General features: G+C 41.4%; 1 protein-coding gene across 1 annotated transcript in view; it reads left to right on the plus strand.

Moving 5' to 3' along the window:
* mtd (TLD domain-containing protein mustard) overlaps positions 1–19,133 on the plus strand; it is a 250,808-nt gene that overhangs the window by 19,178 nt on the left and 212,497 nt on the right. Inside the window, exon 2 of the mRNA XM_080272382.1 lies at positions 354–457. Coding sequence (XP_080128508.1) covers positions 354–457 — 104 coding nt within the window. The remainder of the gene's footprint in view (positions 1–353; positions 458–19,133) is intronic.

Genomic DNA, 19,133 nt, shown 5'->3' on the forward strand with positions numbered 1-19,133 from the left:
GTTTGCTACCACTATCCTCTGTTTCACCGTATGTGCTTTGTACAGTACTTGTTATACTCACACCATACCACTGTTTGCTACCACTATCCTCTGTTTCACCGTATGTGCTTTGTGTTTGTTGTACTTACACCACACCACGGCCTGCTACCACTGTCTTCTGTTTCACGGTACGAGTATGTGCCTTGTGTTTGTAATACTCTCTTAACTTACACCATACCACAGCCTGCTACCACTATCCTCTGTTTCACCGTATGTGCCTTGTATTTGTCGTACCCTTGTCCTAACCGCCTGTAATTTACTCCCATTGCCATCACCCGTACACCCTTCTAACACTGTACTCTTGTCCCCCACAGAAGCTACGGATGGCAGCAGTAAGGAGAACGTGGCGCCCCCGGTGGAGAAGAAGATGGGAGCCAAGACGCAGCCAGCACCTCCCCTGTCGACCGTCACATACACCGTGAGTACGCCACCCTTCTCCCTGTTTGGGTAGATAAACAGGCTGGCTCGTATATTGGGTCATCCTGGATTATATTAGTCAAGAGGTTGCCGTGAAGAGCTGCATCATGATATTACTAATCAGCCGTGCAGTCATTAGTTGTAAAAAAGCAAACAATATAAAGAATCACAAGGTTAATGGGAAACAGGAGATGGTGCTGGGTAGACATTCCAATGATCGAGAATACGTCAGTGATAAGAAAAGGGGGTGCAATATATGGATTACTCTGTTGTAAGTTCATATACTTATTACCTGTGTCAGTCAAGTTGGAAGAGGTTATGCATTCACTCATGTTTGTCTGCTTGTCTACAAGATATCTCAGAAAGTTGTTATTGGATTTTAGTGAAATGTGTTGGATAGATGGGCAGTGGGTCAGGGAAGAACTGCTCAGATTTTGAGATGGATTCGGATCCGGATGCAGGCAATCATAATTTTTATTGGAGTTCGCGCAGGTATGCGTTCTCTGATGTGCAAGGGCAGTCTACGACCGTAGGAATTACACGCTGTGTGAGACCATAAAGGTATTCCTCTGGAACAAAGAAAAATGACAACAGTATCATAAATGTTATAGGCGTTGGCGGAGGATACTCTGTCCGTTGGCTTTCTATTTAGCCTACAGTCAGTGGTGTAAAACATACGAATTCTGGATGTTGTGTCTGAGTTAAAGGAGTCAACAGGCAGGTCATGGCCGCTCCCCAAGACATCAGCTGGGCATTATGATGGCGTGGGAATGATTTCCATGGTGATAATATAAAGAAAAAGCGGCTAGTACATTCATAGTGTGTGTGTGTGTGTGTGTGTGTGTGTGTGTGTGAGAGAGAGAGAGAGAGAGAGAGAGAGAGGGAGGGGGGGGGATTTAACAATGACGGTGTTTAATCTGCCTAATATTCATGGCGTCGTTCATTACAAGCATCATGAGAATGCTACTGTTGACTGAATGGATACAACCAAATGTTTAGTGTGGAGTATGGTTGTAACTTAAATCATCTCGTCAGTCATTGTGCTTATCTTTTGTGGTTTGTGTCGCTTTTCTTTACCCTTTTGTCTTCCCGATCCAGGTTTTGTGTGTCATTCTTGGTGTTTATTTCACCTCCACCCCCCCCACCTCCTCAGTGTTTAATGTTTGTTGTATTTTCTTCTTGTTTTCCTCTTGTTTCCTTTGCATTAGTAAGTTTTTATTAATACTTTCTTAAGATACTTATATAGCGTCACCCTCATAAAGAATCTGCCTGTCATTTTCACTACTTTTCGGGAAATCGAGAAAAAAACTCTCATATTCTTAATATTCAGTGACTTAGGCAGAAACTTGTGGCGCATTTTAGATCACTCACACCCTAGACCTGGCAAAGGCAGCTATACCAACAGGTGCGCCAAGTGATGAAGAATTGATGTAGGCAAGAATTAAGAAATCGCCGAAAAATGACTTCGGCAGTTTCTTTATGAGGGTGACGATAGGTCTAGTGTCGACGTGGTTTGCCTCAGTAACGTACAAGAGTATGAAAAGGTTTACTGGTTTACTGTAATGCAGAATAAGGAGCTGAGGAAAATGTAGTATGAAATCTCCGAAGCGACTAGAAGAAAACCGAAAACAGTGCTGTGACGGGTTTGAATCTGGGTTTTGACGGGAACAGGCCAACCCCTTCACACCGATGCCGTAAGGGATTTTTTTCACGTGATTATGATGTGTAATCCCTTTTCAGCGTAGTTGATGGCTTGGTGTAGTCAGATTTGAGGGCTGATTTGACTAGTAACCAAGGCCATTCATTTCAACCTCATAACTAAGGCTTGTCAAATTTCACGCAACCACGAGTGTAAGTGTGAGAGTTGCCCAATTCTGTTAGGTGAAAACAAACCAGGTATAGTTTAATTTATTGCCACCTCGAAACCACATAAGGTAAAAGTGATAATATACTTAACATTTTAACTTTGATCATTATTTTTTTTAAGTTCGTGATACATTACAGTTAACATCAGTGATAATGTTAGGCAATATTAGGTATTGGTTAAGAATGAAGCCTGCTTGCACTTAGCCAGAACTTTGTAAATGTGCCTAAGAACTTTCTGTCAACGTATGCTTAGTTTGTAATTGGATACGGTAGTGATATATTAGTGGACAGTCCTATTTAGTCTCCGAAAGGTGAGCGAATAGTAATTGACAATACCCTAGCGTTAAACCGTTAACCGAATAAAATAAAAACAGCCTGGGTTTAGCGACAATCAGCCTCCGGTTCCGTCCCCTGATTCCCGCCTCTCCATCATAGCCTTTTATGGCGTCACCACCACGCACCATCCTGCCCCTCACGAGTACCATTATGTCAGCATTAAATTGTCAGAGTCGGCAGATTTCGGGTCACTTCTCCAGTTAAATAAAAGGGGAAAAGTCATATTATATTTCTCCTCTGAATTAATGGTGTGATATAAAGAAAAATATATATGTATTGCCAGACACCTTAATCCTGGAGGGGGTGACGTGACCACAAACAAATTGTTTCGAGAGAGAGAGAGAGAGAGAGAGAATTTCTGTTCATTTATCTTATCTGTTGCCAAGCGCCTTAATCCCAGCGTACGGGGTGGCCTCAAACAAGTCTCCTCCTTGTCACCCTGCCCTCTGCCATTTGGCTGTCTTACCTGCAACTCACAACCCCCTCTCTTATGTATCTCTCAACTCCATCCGTCCATCTCCTCCTTGGTCTCCCCCCTCCCATGTCGCCTCCACCTCCACCTCGCTCACATACACTCCTGTAGTCAGTCTCTCGTTCTCCATACTCTCCAGATGGCTAAACCATGTCAAACATCTCTCTTAACATTTTCAGTCACATCCACATCAGCACCACAATACTTCTTTACTTCCTCATTTGTCTGTCTGTCTCTCCATGTAACTTCACAGGCTCGTCTCTGATAACTAATTTCCACTTCTCTGATAAAATACTGTCATGCAGCGACTTTATTTTTTACTTCCTTGCTCACTTCCCTCTTCCTTATTCCTGTCTTCCTCTCACGAATTGTCAGTTCCGTGGCGTCAGTTTTGAACACAAGAAAATGAAACGTAAGTTGGCCCCTTCAGTCTTGTGACATATATTTTGTCATATTCATGCTACATCCACATAATAATGCTATAGATTGTAGAAACCATTTGTCGTGCATGGGTTATAAAGTCTCCTTTATACCCTTTCACAACCTAATTTAAACTGAATAAAATTGTCAGAAGGTAGCAAGAATGGAATAAAAAAAAAAGTTCTTGGATTAGAGGGGTTAAACAGTGATACAGTAAGCTGTTAATATAAATAAAATCGTTTTACATAAACGTTAACCGGTGTTGGAGGGGAACACCTTCATGTGGTGGCACCGAAATGATCCGGTGACTTCACTGTTTGGGCTTACAAACGTCGAACTATTTCGCTGTCCCCGTAGGGAGGACGGTAAATTGAAGAACAGCAGCAAGCAAGCAGTCCACCAGATTCATGTTTCAGATGAGCATAGAGCCACAGCAAGATGAAAAACATTTAATCAGCTGACTACGATAGTGTAACTTATTTGTAAATTTTATCTCTGATACTTCAGACTATTACGGTATATTCTGCTTATGAGAGGCATTTAGTACTGGAGGAATTGGAAAATGTCATCACTGACTCAAGTACGAGTATAAGAGATTTTTCCAAAGTTGAATAAAATCGTCTTGAGGTAGCAAGGTAAAAAAAAAAAATATGTTCTGGCTGAAGGGACTAAAGTACAAAGATAACAGCCAATCCCATATTATCCCCATCAAAGTGTAGTTGCCCAAGGCAAGGCAAAGGTACAATAAAGGTAGATATCCAGCCTGCTTGCCTTGATGGTATTACATAATTGAAAGGCCTTAGAAACTGAACGTATAGAAGGCCATCATAACGAATGGGGCGTTTAAGCCACTGGACCACCAGGCGCCTACATGTAATACGTCTAAGAGCGAGGCCTGAACACGTAACACATAATGCCTTTGATACAATAAAGCTTAAAACTTTTCGGCCTCGTCCACCAAAAACTCCAGCACTCATCGCTTCCCGCCTTTTTCCCTCCAGGCGCACCAACCCTTCCCAAGCCTCCCTCAGACACCACTGTTATATTTTCCCTCCAGGATATAAAAAGAAAAAAAAAACACACAAAGGAAAAAAACACCACCAAACAGAACAAAGACTAATAATAAAAGTCCCATAAAAGTCGGTCCCTGAAGAGCACTTAGCGGATATATGATTGGAAGTGGGACAAGGGGAGGGAAGGCGCGCCGTTGGCAGCCCTGCGTCGCCTTGGGAAGGGGGCCAAGATTGGAGGACGTGAAAAGGAAGGTTAAATACACATTACATTTTTTCTCTCTCCCCTTCTCTGCTGACGTGCGTTATTATCCAGAAAGAAGAAAAATACGAAGCATCAAGTCCAAGGACGAGCGATGTAGGTGATATTTTCTGATAACGATGATGACAACGATGCTCTGTCCAGCCATATCCTCAGCACTTCTGGCGTGCCTTCCACTTCAGCTCATGGAGTAACTTTTTCATGGTGGTGTCTTGTCGTACTTTATTCCATCTAACGCCATTGATTTTCTTCAGCTGAGAGTGAGTTTTAGGAGCAGAAACAATGTCACCAGTTCCCCATTCACCGTCCGGACAACTCTAGTCTTTTCTTTCAGCTGACGCCAGATAATTTTATAGTGCTTGGGAGTGAGTCACAAGAATCTAAAGTATTAAAAAACATCTACAGCAAATAATCCATCCTCCGTTATGAAACTCGGAGCTCTCAATAAATCTCGTATAACACAGGTCAGCGAAATTTGAGAAGCCGCTCAGACCATCGTTAAGTAATATATCAGACATCTCTCCAGACGCTAATACCATAATGAAGAAAAATCTGCCCATAAAAAGGGATCATCCTTGTCTGTCTTCCTTAATACAAAATAGTAACGCGTGCATCAAAGGAGGCCATATTTTCTTTTCAGGTAAACTCCATGTGCTCAAAGCTAGGGCAGTTTATTATTATTATTATTATTATTATTACCTCAAGACGATTTTGTTTCAACTTAGGCACGATCTGTAGTACTGGAGCTGTTACACCCCTCCAGTTCGCAAATCTCCCTAGTGCCAAATCGAATCATCTGTAGGTAACAAGAATAAAATTTAAAACTACGTCATTGGAGTGATGTGGTAACCTCGTCATTGCAGTTGCTTATTTTGTTATGTTATTTTGTTATTATTGTCACTGTTATTTATGTTATTTTATGTTATTATTGCCACCACCAGACAGTTGTACTTAGCTTTGGAACAACTTATCGAACAAGAGGACTAAGATACAGCCTTCATGAACCTTCACAACTAAGTATCCTTTCGTAAGTTAAAATCGTGAAGAGATAGCCAGAGTTAACAAAAATACGCTGTTGGGGTTCAGTGGTAAAGGAAGTACCGAAACATTTCAGTCAGCAAGAACTAAGAACAACAGTGATAATAGTGAAAATAATAATAATAATAATAATAATAAGAAGAATAAGAAGAAGAAGAGTAGTAGTAGTAGTAGTAGTAGTAGTAATTAATAATAATAATAATAATAATAATAATAAGAGTAGTAGTAGTAATAATAATAATGCCAGTATTTTTAATAACCATTAACACTTCGTAATCTAAATTAACCTATGGTCTCCAAGTTTGCTATAAATTCTTCCAATAATGAAAAAAAAAATCGTCTAGAGGTAGCAAGAACAAATTGAAGAAGATTATAGTGATTATATGCTCTGTTATCGTCAGTTCCTTTATTACTGAAACTTTTTTTGTCTCTCTCTATGGCACCTAACATTACATTTTCAATTCCTCTCTAAACAGGCCCTTTGTTTACGTTCCAATATTTTTTTTTTTAGACACCAGGTTTCTGTTCCATAATTTAGAACAGGAAGGTCATATTGATTTTATGACCACCTCTTTTGATGTAAAGGTAATCTATTATCCTTCTTTATTTAATGTATCTTTTTTTTTTTTTTTTTATCAAGGTGTTTTTTACCTACCAGAAGTCCCAAATCTTTCTGATACTTCATTTGAGTTCGTGGTCGTGAGCTTGAACTGTCATGACTATGTATATGTATTCTTATGTACAATCTTGTTCTTCTGTTTTCACTGGAAGGGGCTGAGCTCATCTTCATATTCATACTCTTGCTTACTGTCGGATTCTCCCTTTTCAGATCAACAGTCATTGCTTGTAGTTCTTTTGATTCGCCAGCAAATCGAAGACTATTCCGTCCCTGCTGTTCATGTTAATCGCTTTGCCATCCCTCTGTGAATTTCTGAAAACATCCACTAGGCATTCATTAAATAATTTTCATGAAATTGTCTCCCTGTCCAACATCTTTCTCAATTTTTTTTTGGTTGTCTTTACGAAGTTTTATTGTTATTGTTCTGTACCTGCACTTATCTTCTGGTTAATAACCATGTAACAATACGTGACTAAATGGATACAGTATATCTAGTTGTGTATCACGTAGTCCATATTTCCCCACAAGAAGCATAGAAGCTCGGAGCTAGGCTGACCATTGCCGACATTTAAGGCGAAGGTGACCAGCCACTCTTGCCCCTGAGTGTTACTATGTGTTCAATAAACCCCAACCAACCCGTGGATGTAAACCCTCATCCAGTTGGAGTGTTGTAACCCACTAGACAGATATATCGGTACTGCTCTATAGTAAATGTTTCCTGGATTGCAGGAAACCGTTTGACTTGTCACTCAGTGTAGAGTCGCCTTTAAAATAGCATGTGGTAAAATGCAAGCAATAGCATGGGGACAGACATACACAAAAAGCTCGTGGGCAGATGTAAACAGAAATCACATAATATCTTCTCATTGGTAAACAGAAGCACGTGGTGATATGTAAACAAAAACACGTGATAGGTTTTCTTTGGTAAACAGAGGCACAGGGCGAGGGAGACAGGGACAGCAGAGGCATACAAGGCCACACCAGGCAGCCTGTGTAATGCTGAACACAATCCTCTTAAATGTCTGTGTCAAGGTTCACACACAAGTCACTATCGCAGCCCTGTTTGTGGTAGAAGAGAGAGAGAGAGAGAGAGACGATGACACCGATGTAACTTATACTTTCCACAGCCAGACGACTTTATTAAGCTTAGAGAAGACCTGTGAGGTCCTAGAAAAAAGCAAGAAAAAGTCTCCGTTAATGTAATATTCCGAGTACTGTGGGTGTTTTAGGCGATATTTTAATAATGCTTAGTTTTGTATGTTATTTGTAGTGTGAGTGTTAAAATTACCCTTCACCCCCAAAAAACTAAGTAAAAAGATAAATAAAAAAATAAAATTGTGGGCATGGTTAGCTCTGAGAGAAAGAGCCAGGATTCCGAGGGGCTGGAATGATAGGTAAATTTTTTTTTTAGCCCATTTTCACTGGTCTTGTTGTTGATAGTTCTCCCACTTTCGTACTGTACTATCCATTTCCTTGTTTTATAGATCCTACCTGTCCTTATCATTAGATGGGGGAAGGAAAAAATGGCATGATGATGATGATGATGCATTACATTTATGTGGAGGGTGTGGTCGACTTTTTTATGTTTATGAAAATGTTTGTGTTATTGTGGTAGGTTTGACTATTTATTAATGTTCATGTTGCAGTTTTTGGTACTGTGTGATGATGATATTTGTCTTACCTGGTGTTATCTCTTAGTTAATGTTACACTGATGTGATAAGCCTGCATATTTTTGTTAACCCTCAGGCTCCTATGACTCATGTAGCTAAATAAAATCACATGACATTAGCTGGAATAGAATACGTGGGTAGTTTCAAATTGAGGAGTTAATGATGACTGTGTGAACTCGCAGGCTCGTGTGACTCACTCAGCTGAATATAATCATTAGGCATGTGTGTGTGTGTGTGTGTGTGTGTGTGTGTGTGTGTGTGTGTGTGTGTGTGTGTGTGTGTTTGTGTGTGTGTGTGATATCGGCAAGGCTGTTTTCTGTATTTCAGAGTTAGTATAGTTCTTGTGTGTGTTATTGCTTCATGTTTGGGTGTGTTTGAGGTCGGTGTAGCTGTATAGAAACAATATCCATTAACTCCTTCGGCAGTTCTTATTCAGTAAAAGAGAAACCCCTCAGGCTGGTTGAATTACGTAACAGGTGTGCATTATTTTATTTTATTTTATTTTTCAAAGGTAGAAGTTAAAATTCAGAATGCACTTTTGTATCTTTAAACTGCAGTAGAATATGTGTTATTGTTCGCATTAGCTCTTTCTTGTGACTCACTCTTTGCTGAATATGAAATACTAGAACTGGCATGAACATACCGGTAACAGATAAGGTTTCACTGGCTTCAGAGTAGTATATTATTGTGTTCTTTCGCCAGTAACTGAGATGGCTTCTTTCAGCACTCACTTGTTACTTTGGACCTGTAATAATTTAACGTAGATAAGCAGTACTATTTTTTCTTGTTCTCTCCCTGCATAAGTTAGAAGTATTATGTCCGTAAACCTGAAGTAATGTTACCTAATGTTGAAACTCTTTTACTTTTGACTTTCTTCTGCTCACCAGTATTTGTAAACTAAAGAGGCTTGATATGTTTCTCTGTTCAAAAATTATTATTCTTGATATAATGTGTCTGGGAGGAAAGTGACGGACATGCTGCAGTTGTGAGGTAGACGGTGTGAAAGAATTGGCCAACTTCTATGTAGTCCTCAGTTCAAGTCTAGGATATGTGTAGACGAAATAGTACTTTAGTGAAACAACTCTGCCTCTGGTTAATGATTGAGAGGTTGAAAACATATAAAGTGCCGTAGATAAGTAAATCATTAAAATGAGAAATCTGACTTCAAGTAGCTCTATAATGAATCACAATGAGCTTTAAATGAAGGAAATGTGCAGTTCATCAACAACTTAATCATAAAACAAATTTAAGGTAAACAGCTGGGTGTGATGCGGAGGAAGGTCGGCGAGGCTTGTGGGCAGGGGTCAAGGTTTGTAATTTCAGCTGTGTTATCAGTATTACTCACCATGACACACACACACACACACACACACACACACACACACACACACACACACACACACACACACACACACACACACACACACACACACACACACACACACACACACACACACACACACACACACACACACACACACACACACACACACACACACACACACACACACACACACACACACACACACACACACACACACACACACTGCACATTACGTTTCGACAGTTATACCCGCTATTTGTGAGCGTATTCAGTACCGTCTACACCCAGGCTCCTGTGACTGACTCTGAGCTGAATAAAATCATATGTTTGCTGGAAGAGAATGCTGGAGCTGTCACAACCAATATCCAGACCTTTTGACTGTCTGGACTGTGAGAGAGTGAATGCTTTACAGCGTGTTGTACTAAGAAACGGTGGTGAGAGAACATTATTTATATACTTGCATGTTAAATAGTATGAATGGAATAGTCACAAAGTTATGATGATATTGTTAACCCGGCGTCTTAATTATTATATTTTTGCTAAGGCCAGATTATTATATTTAACTTAGGGAAAACTTAGAAATGCAGGGATTATATATTTATTTTTTTCATTTCTTCATCACTAGAGAGCCGTCTTAAGTTGAATAAAATCGTGTGATGGTCGCTTGCTCTTGGTGAAAAATACGTCAAGGGGAAAATACGTGAAGGGATTTACATTCGTATTATAGCATGACTCACTCCCAGCTGATGAAAACTGCATGGTGTTGGCTACAGTAGGATACTAGAACTGTCCCGACCGTGAGAGGGTTGATGGTGCCAGCGTGAACATTGTTTCTGTGACTTACCCAGTTGAACGAAATCGCGTGGTGTTAGCTGGAGTCTGATAAACTACAATTGTGTGTGTGTGTGTGTGTGTGTGTGTGTGTAAAGGGAAGTGTTGTTTGGGTTTAGGCCCGTTTTTCTAGTCACTTCGGAGGTTTCGTCACGTCTCTTCCTCAGCAATTTATTTTGCCTGTTTTATCTTTGTTTCCGCTCGCACGGTACGGAGGTGAACTGAATCGGTTCTAGAAATATATGAACAATCTAAAGGACAGTATCAAGGTGTAGTGTGTATAATAAATCGCAAAGGAAGAGGATTTACGAAGCCTCTCATACTACTGGACTAAGCTTCTCAACCCCTTCAACCCAACGACGTCATTCGTAAGACTATATTTTATCTGCCACCGGACGATTTTCAGGTTAGGAAAGGTCTTTGTATTGAAAAAAAAGTTAGATAGCAAAACATGAAAAAGTTAGATGGCAAGAGTAAAGCCTAATAACGTTATATGAAGAGGTTGCAAGAAAGGCGAGAGGTCGGTGTTCAGAAAAGGTTTGCGGCTGTGTGCTGAAAACAGAGACTATACTCGTTTTACACCAACCTGGCCTAAAATTGCCATCGCTCCAACATGAATAATGAGTTTTAACAAGAGTTTAACGCTAGAATGTGATGCAGTCATGAAGGAGTGCTGTGGAAGGGATGTAGAGCCGTCGTATTGTCTTATTCTGCCATTGAGCTACCTGAAGTAAGCTGCAAATGAACAAAAATCTTCGCCAGGTTAAGGTTAATTTACTATACTTGGTTGGTTTTTATGTGATGGAACTGGGCACCCCTGCAGTCTGAATACTACGTCGTGTTTGCAAGAAATTCCTTTAGGATAAATTATGAGGCGGGAGTGAGTCTCCTTGGTAATGAGAATCGGTATTTAACTGACAAAACTGAGCCATTCCCAAAGTTTAAATACTAATTCTTGGTTGCATAAAATTCCATGAGCCTTAGTTGTGAGGTTGACTGAGAATCTCCTTTGTTACTAGTCGAATCGAGCCTCCTATCTTTCTACACTTGGACGTCAAAATTTGTTAAAAGAGGTCAGGGATCTTCATCAGGAAAGAAAAGATAAGCGGTATAGTTGAGTGATCTTACCTTATTTTTTAGGGAGACAGCGCTTAAGTTTTTGTATTGATTGCTGATGAGAGAGAGAGAGAACGTGACTATCCAGCCCTGCTCTGTCCTCCTACAATCGACACAGTTACAGCTGCGATCAATAATCCCTTTACACATGCAAGGTTCTGAAGTAACGAAGCAAAATTATATCCCATCCAACCTGCTTGTACATTATGGCTGAGTTTAGCGAGATATTAATGGGTTCTGCCTCGATTATCAGGCTGTAAAAAAAAACTATTGACTGCGACTGTACGTGCCTTTACCCAGTGCACTTTTGAAATTAACACTCATGCTTACACACACACACACACACACACACAAAAGAGATTACCTACAGACACATGTAAGAGATTACACACACACACACACACACACACACACACACACACACACACACACACACAAAAGAGATTACCTACAGACACATGTAAGAGATTACACACACACACACACACACACACACACACACACACACACACACACACACACACAAAAGAGATTACCTACAGACACATGTAAGAGATTACACACACACACACACACACACACACGAAAGATTACCTTCTGACACATATAAGAGATTACACACACACACACACACACACACACACACACACACACACACACACACACACACACACATGAAAGATTACCTTCAGACACATATAAGAGATTACACACACACACACACACACACACACACACACACACACACACACACACACACACACACACACACATTCTCCACTCTCTCAACCCGCATACTCATCTAGATGTAAATTAAAGGGTTGCCTAAAGGGAGGGTGTGCGGGGCAAGTTATATACGACTCAAATAACAGACGTGCGCTCCCGTTTGCGCACACAGACGCACATAAATACACGTTCACGCAAATACACACAATATACACGGTAAACATCTCTCTCTCTCTCTCTCTCTCTCTCTCTCTCTCAGCCTGTTATGTAGTTATTCCATCTGACGATTGTATACAGCTGAGTGAGAGTAGGTTATTACACCTTACTGTTCTATTGTGTATTATATAAATTTTTCTAACATCGCCATACGCTGCATAAATAGCGTAAAAAAAAAAAAACGATCAACCACCCAGATCCAAACATAAATCGCTAAGGAAGAGTTGCAACGGAGCCTCCTCACTGTAAGGATTTCCCTCAGCTGAAGAAAATCGCTTTGGGTTAACAATTAATTATACAGTATGGTCCACATTGTTTTTTTTTTTTTTGAGGAGCTGTTTTGATGTCTGCGTGAAATTACTACCCATGGAGCCAGTGCACGTATAAAACATTACCCAGCATGAAAATGGTTGTTATGGGAAGTAGAATGTGATGCAGGATAGACACTGGTAACGCTGACAACCTTCCCGGGACGTGAGATATGGCTTGTGCAATATGTGGACCACCCTATATAATTATTAGCTTTATCAGAAGTACCAGCAGTTGAGAGTTATTATTTTTATTATTATTTATTTATTAACTTATTTTATCTTTTCACTGCTAATATATCTCTCAGTTAAACAAAATCGTTTGGTACTAACCTGTACGAAATACCAAAGCGCATTGACTGTAGTGAACGAAGAGACGAATCGTAGGGAGAGGGTTTAGACAGAACACGTGACCCAAATGAAGCGCTGCGATTGGTTCCCGTGTTAGCCTGTGTACTGGACCGTTTTACCAGAGAGAGAGAGAGAGAACAAAAACTTGATCCAAGAAGGTTAAACTTGGCCACAGGGGAAGAGAAAAGAAACTCTCTCTCTCTCTCTCTCTCTCTCTCATTTATGCACCCCTTATCACCTCACAGTCGACAGGTGCCTCCTTTCACCACCTCTGTTTTTTTTTCTTTCCTTGTTCGTCCCGCCAATACAGATCTTACGACAGGAAATTAGTCGTAAGTTTTTTTTTTTTTTTTTTTAGATACCGGGGTCGCATCCTGGCCAATAGCCCCTTCAGTACGATATTTTTTTCTGTTTAATTCTTGGTAGCGACTGACGGTTTTACTCTCCTCCAGACAGACCCTTTGAACTGGAGAGATTAGAATTGGAGGGATTAGAATTGGTGGGATTAGAAATGGTGAGATTAGAATTCGAGAGATTAGAATTGGTGGGATTAGATTTAACTTTCCGAAATCCCGTCAGGTTTGTAATGCTCTCAGTTTAATTAAAATCGTATGGTAAGAAAAAGAATAGGGGAAAAAAAAAGGTCATTGAATTGAAGGGTTAAACTGTTGAACACCGTTTTCTTTTATTGTTATTATTATTATTATTATTATTATTATTATTATTATTATTAATGTTATTATTTTCGGGGCTCATCTCTTGTTACATCGCCGCATTCTGGGTGGAGGGAGCGCAGTGTTAGGCCAAGTTAGAGTAGAAAGGGTATAGCTGGGTGCATTCATGGTCTTCACATCACAGTCATGTCGATTAAATCCATTGAGGCAGTGAGGTGCATCGACACCCACTGAGGTCAGCTGAGATCGATCCCAGTCCTTCTTCACCCCACGCCACCCTGTTGACACCCTGGGAATATACATCAGGCATAGGTCAGCCAGATTATAGTCGGTTTGTTTTCATCTGACGGAACTTTGTCACTCTTTCAACTTGAATTCTAAGTCGTAGACTCATGAGATGCAGTGAGCCTTGGACATGAGGTAGAAATGAGTCTCCTTGGTTACTAGACGAATCAGGCCTCAATCTGGCCACCGTTCGCCGTTATTGGAGCTAAAACTGATTAAGGATCTTTGTCAGGTCAGAGTAAACGCGCTGTATGTCGCTGCGAGCCTGTCAGATTTAGGTCCATTATGTCTACTGTGCTTTCTCGTGTGTTGCAGGGACGGCTTAGTGTTATCAGTGTCTGACTTGTATCATTTATTCTCGTACCCTCACTGCCACATCCACGCCCACATCAGCAGACTGAGCCGTTCCCGTGCAACACATAACATCAGGCGAGTTTCTGGTGATGAGCTGTTTACGGGCCACCCTATATTTCGCTTCAAGCCATGCCCATAATGGTGTGTGTTAAAACTGACTCATATCGGTGCACTGGTTAATTATTTAAGACAATGCGGGTCATACAGTGCCTTGCTTGTCCCTTGACGGCCATCCGGTCACGTCAGTACAGATTGCTTCACGTCAGGTATGCGGAAGCATGTGCAGAGAGAGAGAGAGAGAGCAGCTGATGCATTTAATTTCGCTGTTTGTTAGTTTATTTATTTACTTAGATATATGGATTAAGGTATTTGAGGACTAAGTAGGCACAGACAAGTGTATGGGCAGGAGTGGGATGGTGGTGGTGGGTGCTTGGGTACGATGGGACAGGTTTACTCTGTGGATATGACCCGTTTTACGGGGAACGGCAGCAGAGGCAATCGTTTTTTATGATATCCACCACATTACAGCAGAAACGGGCGGGCTGGGCGGAGAGGAGCGAGCGAGATGGGCTGTATATAGTGGTGTGTGGTGGGGTATGCTGGAGAAACATGTACTGTGCTTTATCTGTTCTGCTTCTCGAATCTGGTAACATACTCTTTATATGTCATGATATATCCAGGTGTTTTTATTCAGCTTAGTGGAGACTTTTCGATGGGGAAGGGATAGATATAGCCTTGATAAACTCTTTCACTACTACCGAGTCTTCCAAAGTTGAATTTCATTGTTTAGAGGCAGGAATAATAATAATGAAAAAATAGTTGTAAGATTTAAGGGGTCAAAAGTGAGTGGTGTTGGTAGGTCAGCATGTTGTAAGTCAAGAAAAGATGGGTTACGGAAAATGTAGGGCACGGGAAAGATGGACATGGAAAAGTTAAGGCACGGAAAGGATGGGTCAGGAAAAGATGGGGTACGGAAGAGATGGGTATGGAAGAGGTAGGGTACGTAAGAGATGGGGCATGAAGGAGTTGGGGTACGTAAAAGATGCGACAGGGAAGAGATGGGGTACGGAAAAGATGAGACATGGAAAAGATAGAGTACGGAAAAGATGGGGCATGGAAGAGATGGGAGACAGGAAAGATGGTGTACGGAAAAGATGGACGTGGAAGAAATGGGGTACGGAAAAGATGGACATGGAAGAAATGGGGCAAGGGGAAGAGTGGATGGAATGGGATGAGCTTATAGTTGGTGGCGGGTGGAGGGGCAGGGCTGTACTATAGTTCTTTCCTCCTTTGCCTGGCCCTGAGTTTCGTCTTTTTGCAACTTATTTCACGTAATTTTATGGTAGAAAGGGACAATACTACGGATGTACATCTTTTCCACAGCACTTCCTCGTGACTAGCATCATTATCTAGTGATAATGTCATAACTCTGTATTCAAGGCGGAGAGGTGGCAGTTTTAGGCCAAGTTAGAGTAAAAGGAGTACAGCACTCTGTATGAAGATCAGCTTTGTATGAGGGACGACGTTGGTGGTGAGTCGGTGTGTCACAGAAAATGAGGAAGTATGGGTGCAGAGGAGTAGGCGGGACGGGCCAGCATGATGGTGTTAGGTGGGGCAGGGTGGGAGTAATGCCTCCTGTAAAGATGGCCAGTATAGGCGTGACGATGGGTTATGTATTTATTTGTTTATTTAATTTATTTATTTATTTATATATTTTATTTTGCCTGGAACAAAAACAACAAATTAAGCACGCACCGGTCTTACGTACCTGGGAAAAGAAAAAAAAACACACGAGAACCGTTAGGTATAAAATGCAAAATAAATCCTCGTAAGCCTTTATTTTTTTATTTTATTTTTTTTTATTTCAGGCGGGGAAAATACAACAAATTATACACGTACCAACCTCATATACCTGGTAAAATAATGTGTGTGTGTGTGTGTGTGTGTGTGTGTGTGTGTGTGTGTGTGTGTGTGTGTGCTCGCGCGCCATCCGCTGCTTTTGAAACGCCTGAGGTATTTCATCCAGGTCACCGTCAGACGATTTTATTCAGCCGAGAAATCCCAGCCATCATATAAGATCAAAGATCGTCTCGAGTAACCTTATCTCTCTCATCAGTGCGCTTAGGAATTACTGTATATTTAGGCTAACTCCAGATCTTGTTCCTTGGAGAGAAAGCCAATTAGTCAGTTCTCCTGCTCCCTACTCAGACTACCTACCTTTTTTCTATTCCTTACCCTCCTGCCACTTTCCTTCCCGCCCCACCCTCGCCTGTTCTCCCTTCCTTTTTTATTTCTTCTCCCTCTCTCCCTTCATGCCCCTTTCGCTCTACTCCCTCTTTTTTTTTTTTTTTTTTTTTTTTATGTTATCCGTACCTACTCATCCCTCCGCCAACCCTCTCCTCCCTGCCCCTCTCCGTCCCCTCCCTACCCCTCCCCAACCCCTTCCTGATCCTTCCCCTTCCCTCTCCTTCCCCTTAATCTTACCCTTCGGTTTTTTCCCCCTTTCACTCTTCCCTGTCTCACCCTAACTCCATTTTTTGATTTACCAACCCCTCCCTCATTTTCTCTCTCTCTCTCTCTCTCTCTCTCTCTCTCTCTCTCTCTCTCTCTCTCTCTCTCTCTCTCTCTCTCTCTCTCTCTCTCTCTCTCAACACATTCGTCTCTTCCATCCTCCTCTTCTCCACTCCTTCCCTTGCGTCCCTCCCCTTTCTTGTAATCTCCTTTTTCCTTGCCTACCCTTTCGTTCCTCTTTCATGTATTGGCCCTTTCCATTCCTACCCTTTCCTCGCTTTTCCCTAACATCTTTTCTGTTTCTCTTCTCACACCTTTTCATTTGTACCCTTTCATCTCTTTTTCACACCCTCCCTTCCACGTCTCCCCATCCCTCTTTCCATTTTCCCTTTTTCTTCTCCTTTTCTCTCTATTCATTTCCCTTCCTTTTCGCGTTCCCCTTTGTCTCTTTCTCTTATCTTTCCTTTCCCTCTTCTCTCCTTCTCCGTATAAATTCCTCCTCCTCCTCCTCCCGCTACATTGGAATATTAAGTCATTTTAATTAGTGCCATAAACTGACCGCCGGCGTTCCATTCAAATTAAATAGGCTACTCAAGTTAATAAGAGACATAATTATACCTGCACGAGGACCGATATAGTTACTAGACGTTGTGTGTGTGTGTGTGTGTGTGTGTGTGTGTGTGTGTGTGAACAGAATAAATCAACACTTTTTATCCGACTTTTACCAAGCTTGGTGGAAGGATTGAAGGATATCCCATGAAGAAACAAATGTCATCTGAGAACAATAGGTCAGAGTTCAAGGTCACAGAGCTACTTCAAAGTTTGACCTAGCAAAATCAACTTCAGCAGTTTTTATTCAATTTAGACCAAACTTTGTGGAATGATACTAGTTGAAGCAATAACAAAGCAAGTCTGTTTTTCAGAAATTTCAGTCAAAGGTCAGTGTCGCAAGGCAAGGTCAGAATTCTACCCATGTGTCTGTGTTTCTGAATACACCAACGAAATCTTATTATTTGATTTGATTGAAATGTGGAAGGTTAGTCTAGACATATATTTTTTAGAACAGTAGGTCAAAAGTCAGGGTCACACGGCAAGGTCAACTTAAACTGTTTGTATCCTATATAGACCCGGCTTTGTGGAATGGTTTAGGATAAAGTGAGGATGAAAGGATTCGGTGCTGAGAGCAGTGAGGGAAGGATAAGGTCATAGGGCAGAGTAAGATGTTCGGCCCTTAGACCAATTGCTGTGCATGCCAGTATTGCCATCTCACTCGTTGTTGCTGTCGTTGTTAGTAGTGGTGGTGGTGATGGTGGTGGTGGGTTTAAATAAGAATACATTACCACTTCAACACAATAACAATCTTTGTACTCCTAATTGATGTTGCTCAACCCCGGTCCGTCTGATCGAGCAGACCCGTTGACCGCAGGTTAAGGAACTGCCCCTGTGGGGTTGTCCCACAGTTTCTCTGCACTGTTGATGTTATGTCTGGGCCTTAGTGTGTCGTGTGCTGTGCAGAGCTTATATGTGCGCTGCGTTGTGTGGGCCTGTTGCTCGGGCCTGTTGTACAAGATGGTCACAGGTCATCTTGATTCCACCCAACCCAAATCTAAGCTGGTGGCTGAGGAGGGCCGGGTGATGTCCTGTTGTAAGTGTAGCTGAGTGAACTCTATTATCCTTTTTTAAGGACACCTCAAATGATTGCATGTCAGGAAGTAGGGGGGGGGGGGCTTGTAGTATGGTGTTATGATCAAGGCGTTTTATTACCCTGCCCGTGAAGTGAGAGTGCAGGCTCTTCTTCATTGCTAGTGTTGTAATATCTGGAGGTGAAATATTGTTGTAAAGGGTTTGATAATTATGCATGTGCAGGGGTTGTTTTATGTGTCTATGTGTGCTTTGTACCTCAAGTAAAATAATGCTACGACCAGACGATTTTCTTCAGCATTGGAGAGACCCTGGTGATGGAAAGATTAAAGAAGGCTTTGTATCAGCCCTCCATATGGCTGATCCATTGTGACACGTCTCTCTGAAGATGGGTTCTTTTTAGCCCGAGAAACGTTAGAAAACTTTAAGAATACAAATTTTCTTGTCTCCCACCCAACGTAGTCCCTTCGGTTGAAAAAAAAAAAAAATGAGAGGGGATAGTTAGTTTCAGTTGTAAAATACTCCCTTTGGTAGAAGCGGACAACTTAAAAATGATATCAAGCCTGGTGAGTTTGAATCGTTTCCACCTCGTTAAATTGAAAAATATGGTGCCGGTACGTCCTCTGGCTGGAGACGGTTTAGTTAT

This window comes from Coenobita brevimanus, chromosome 6 (assembly GCF_032717465.1).
Source record: "Coenobita brevimanus isolate Jiangsu-jjx chromosome 6, ASM3271746v2, whole genome shotgun sequence".
Classification (NCBI taxonomy): Eukaryota; Metazoa; Arthropoda; class Malacostraca; order Decapoda; family Coenobitidae; genus Coenobita; species Coenobita brevimanus.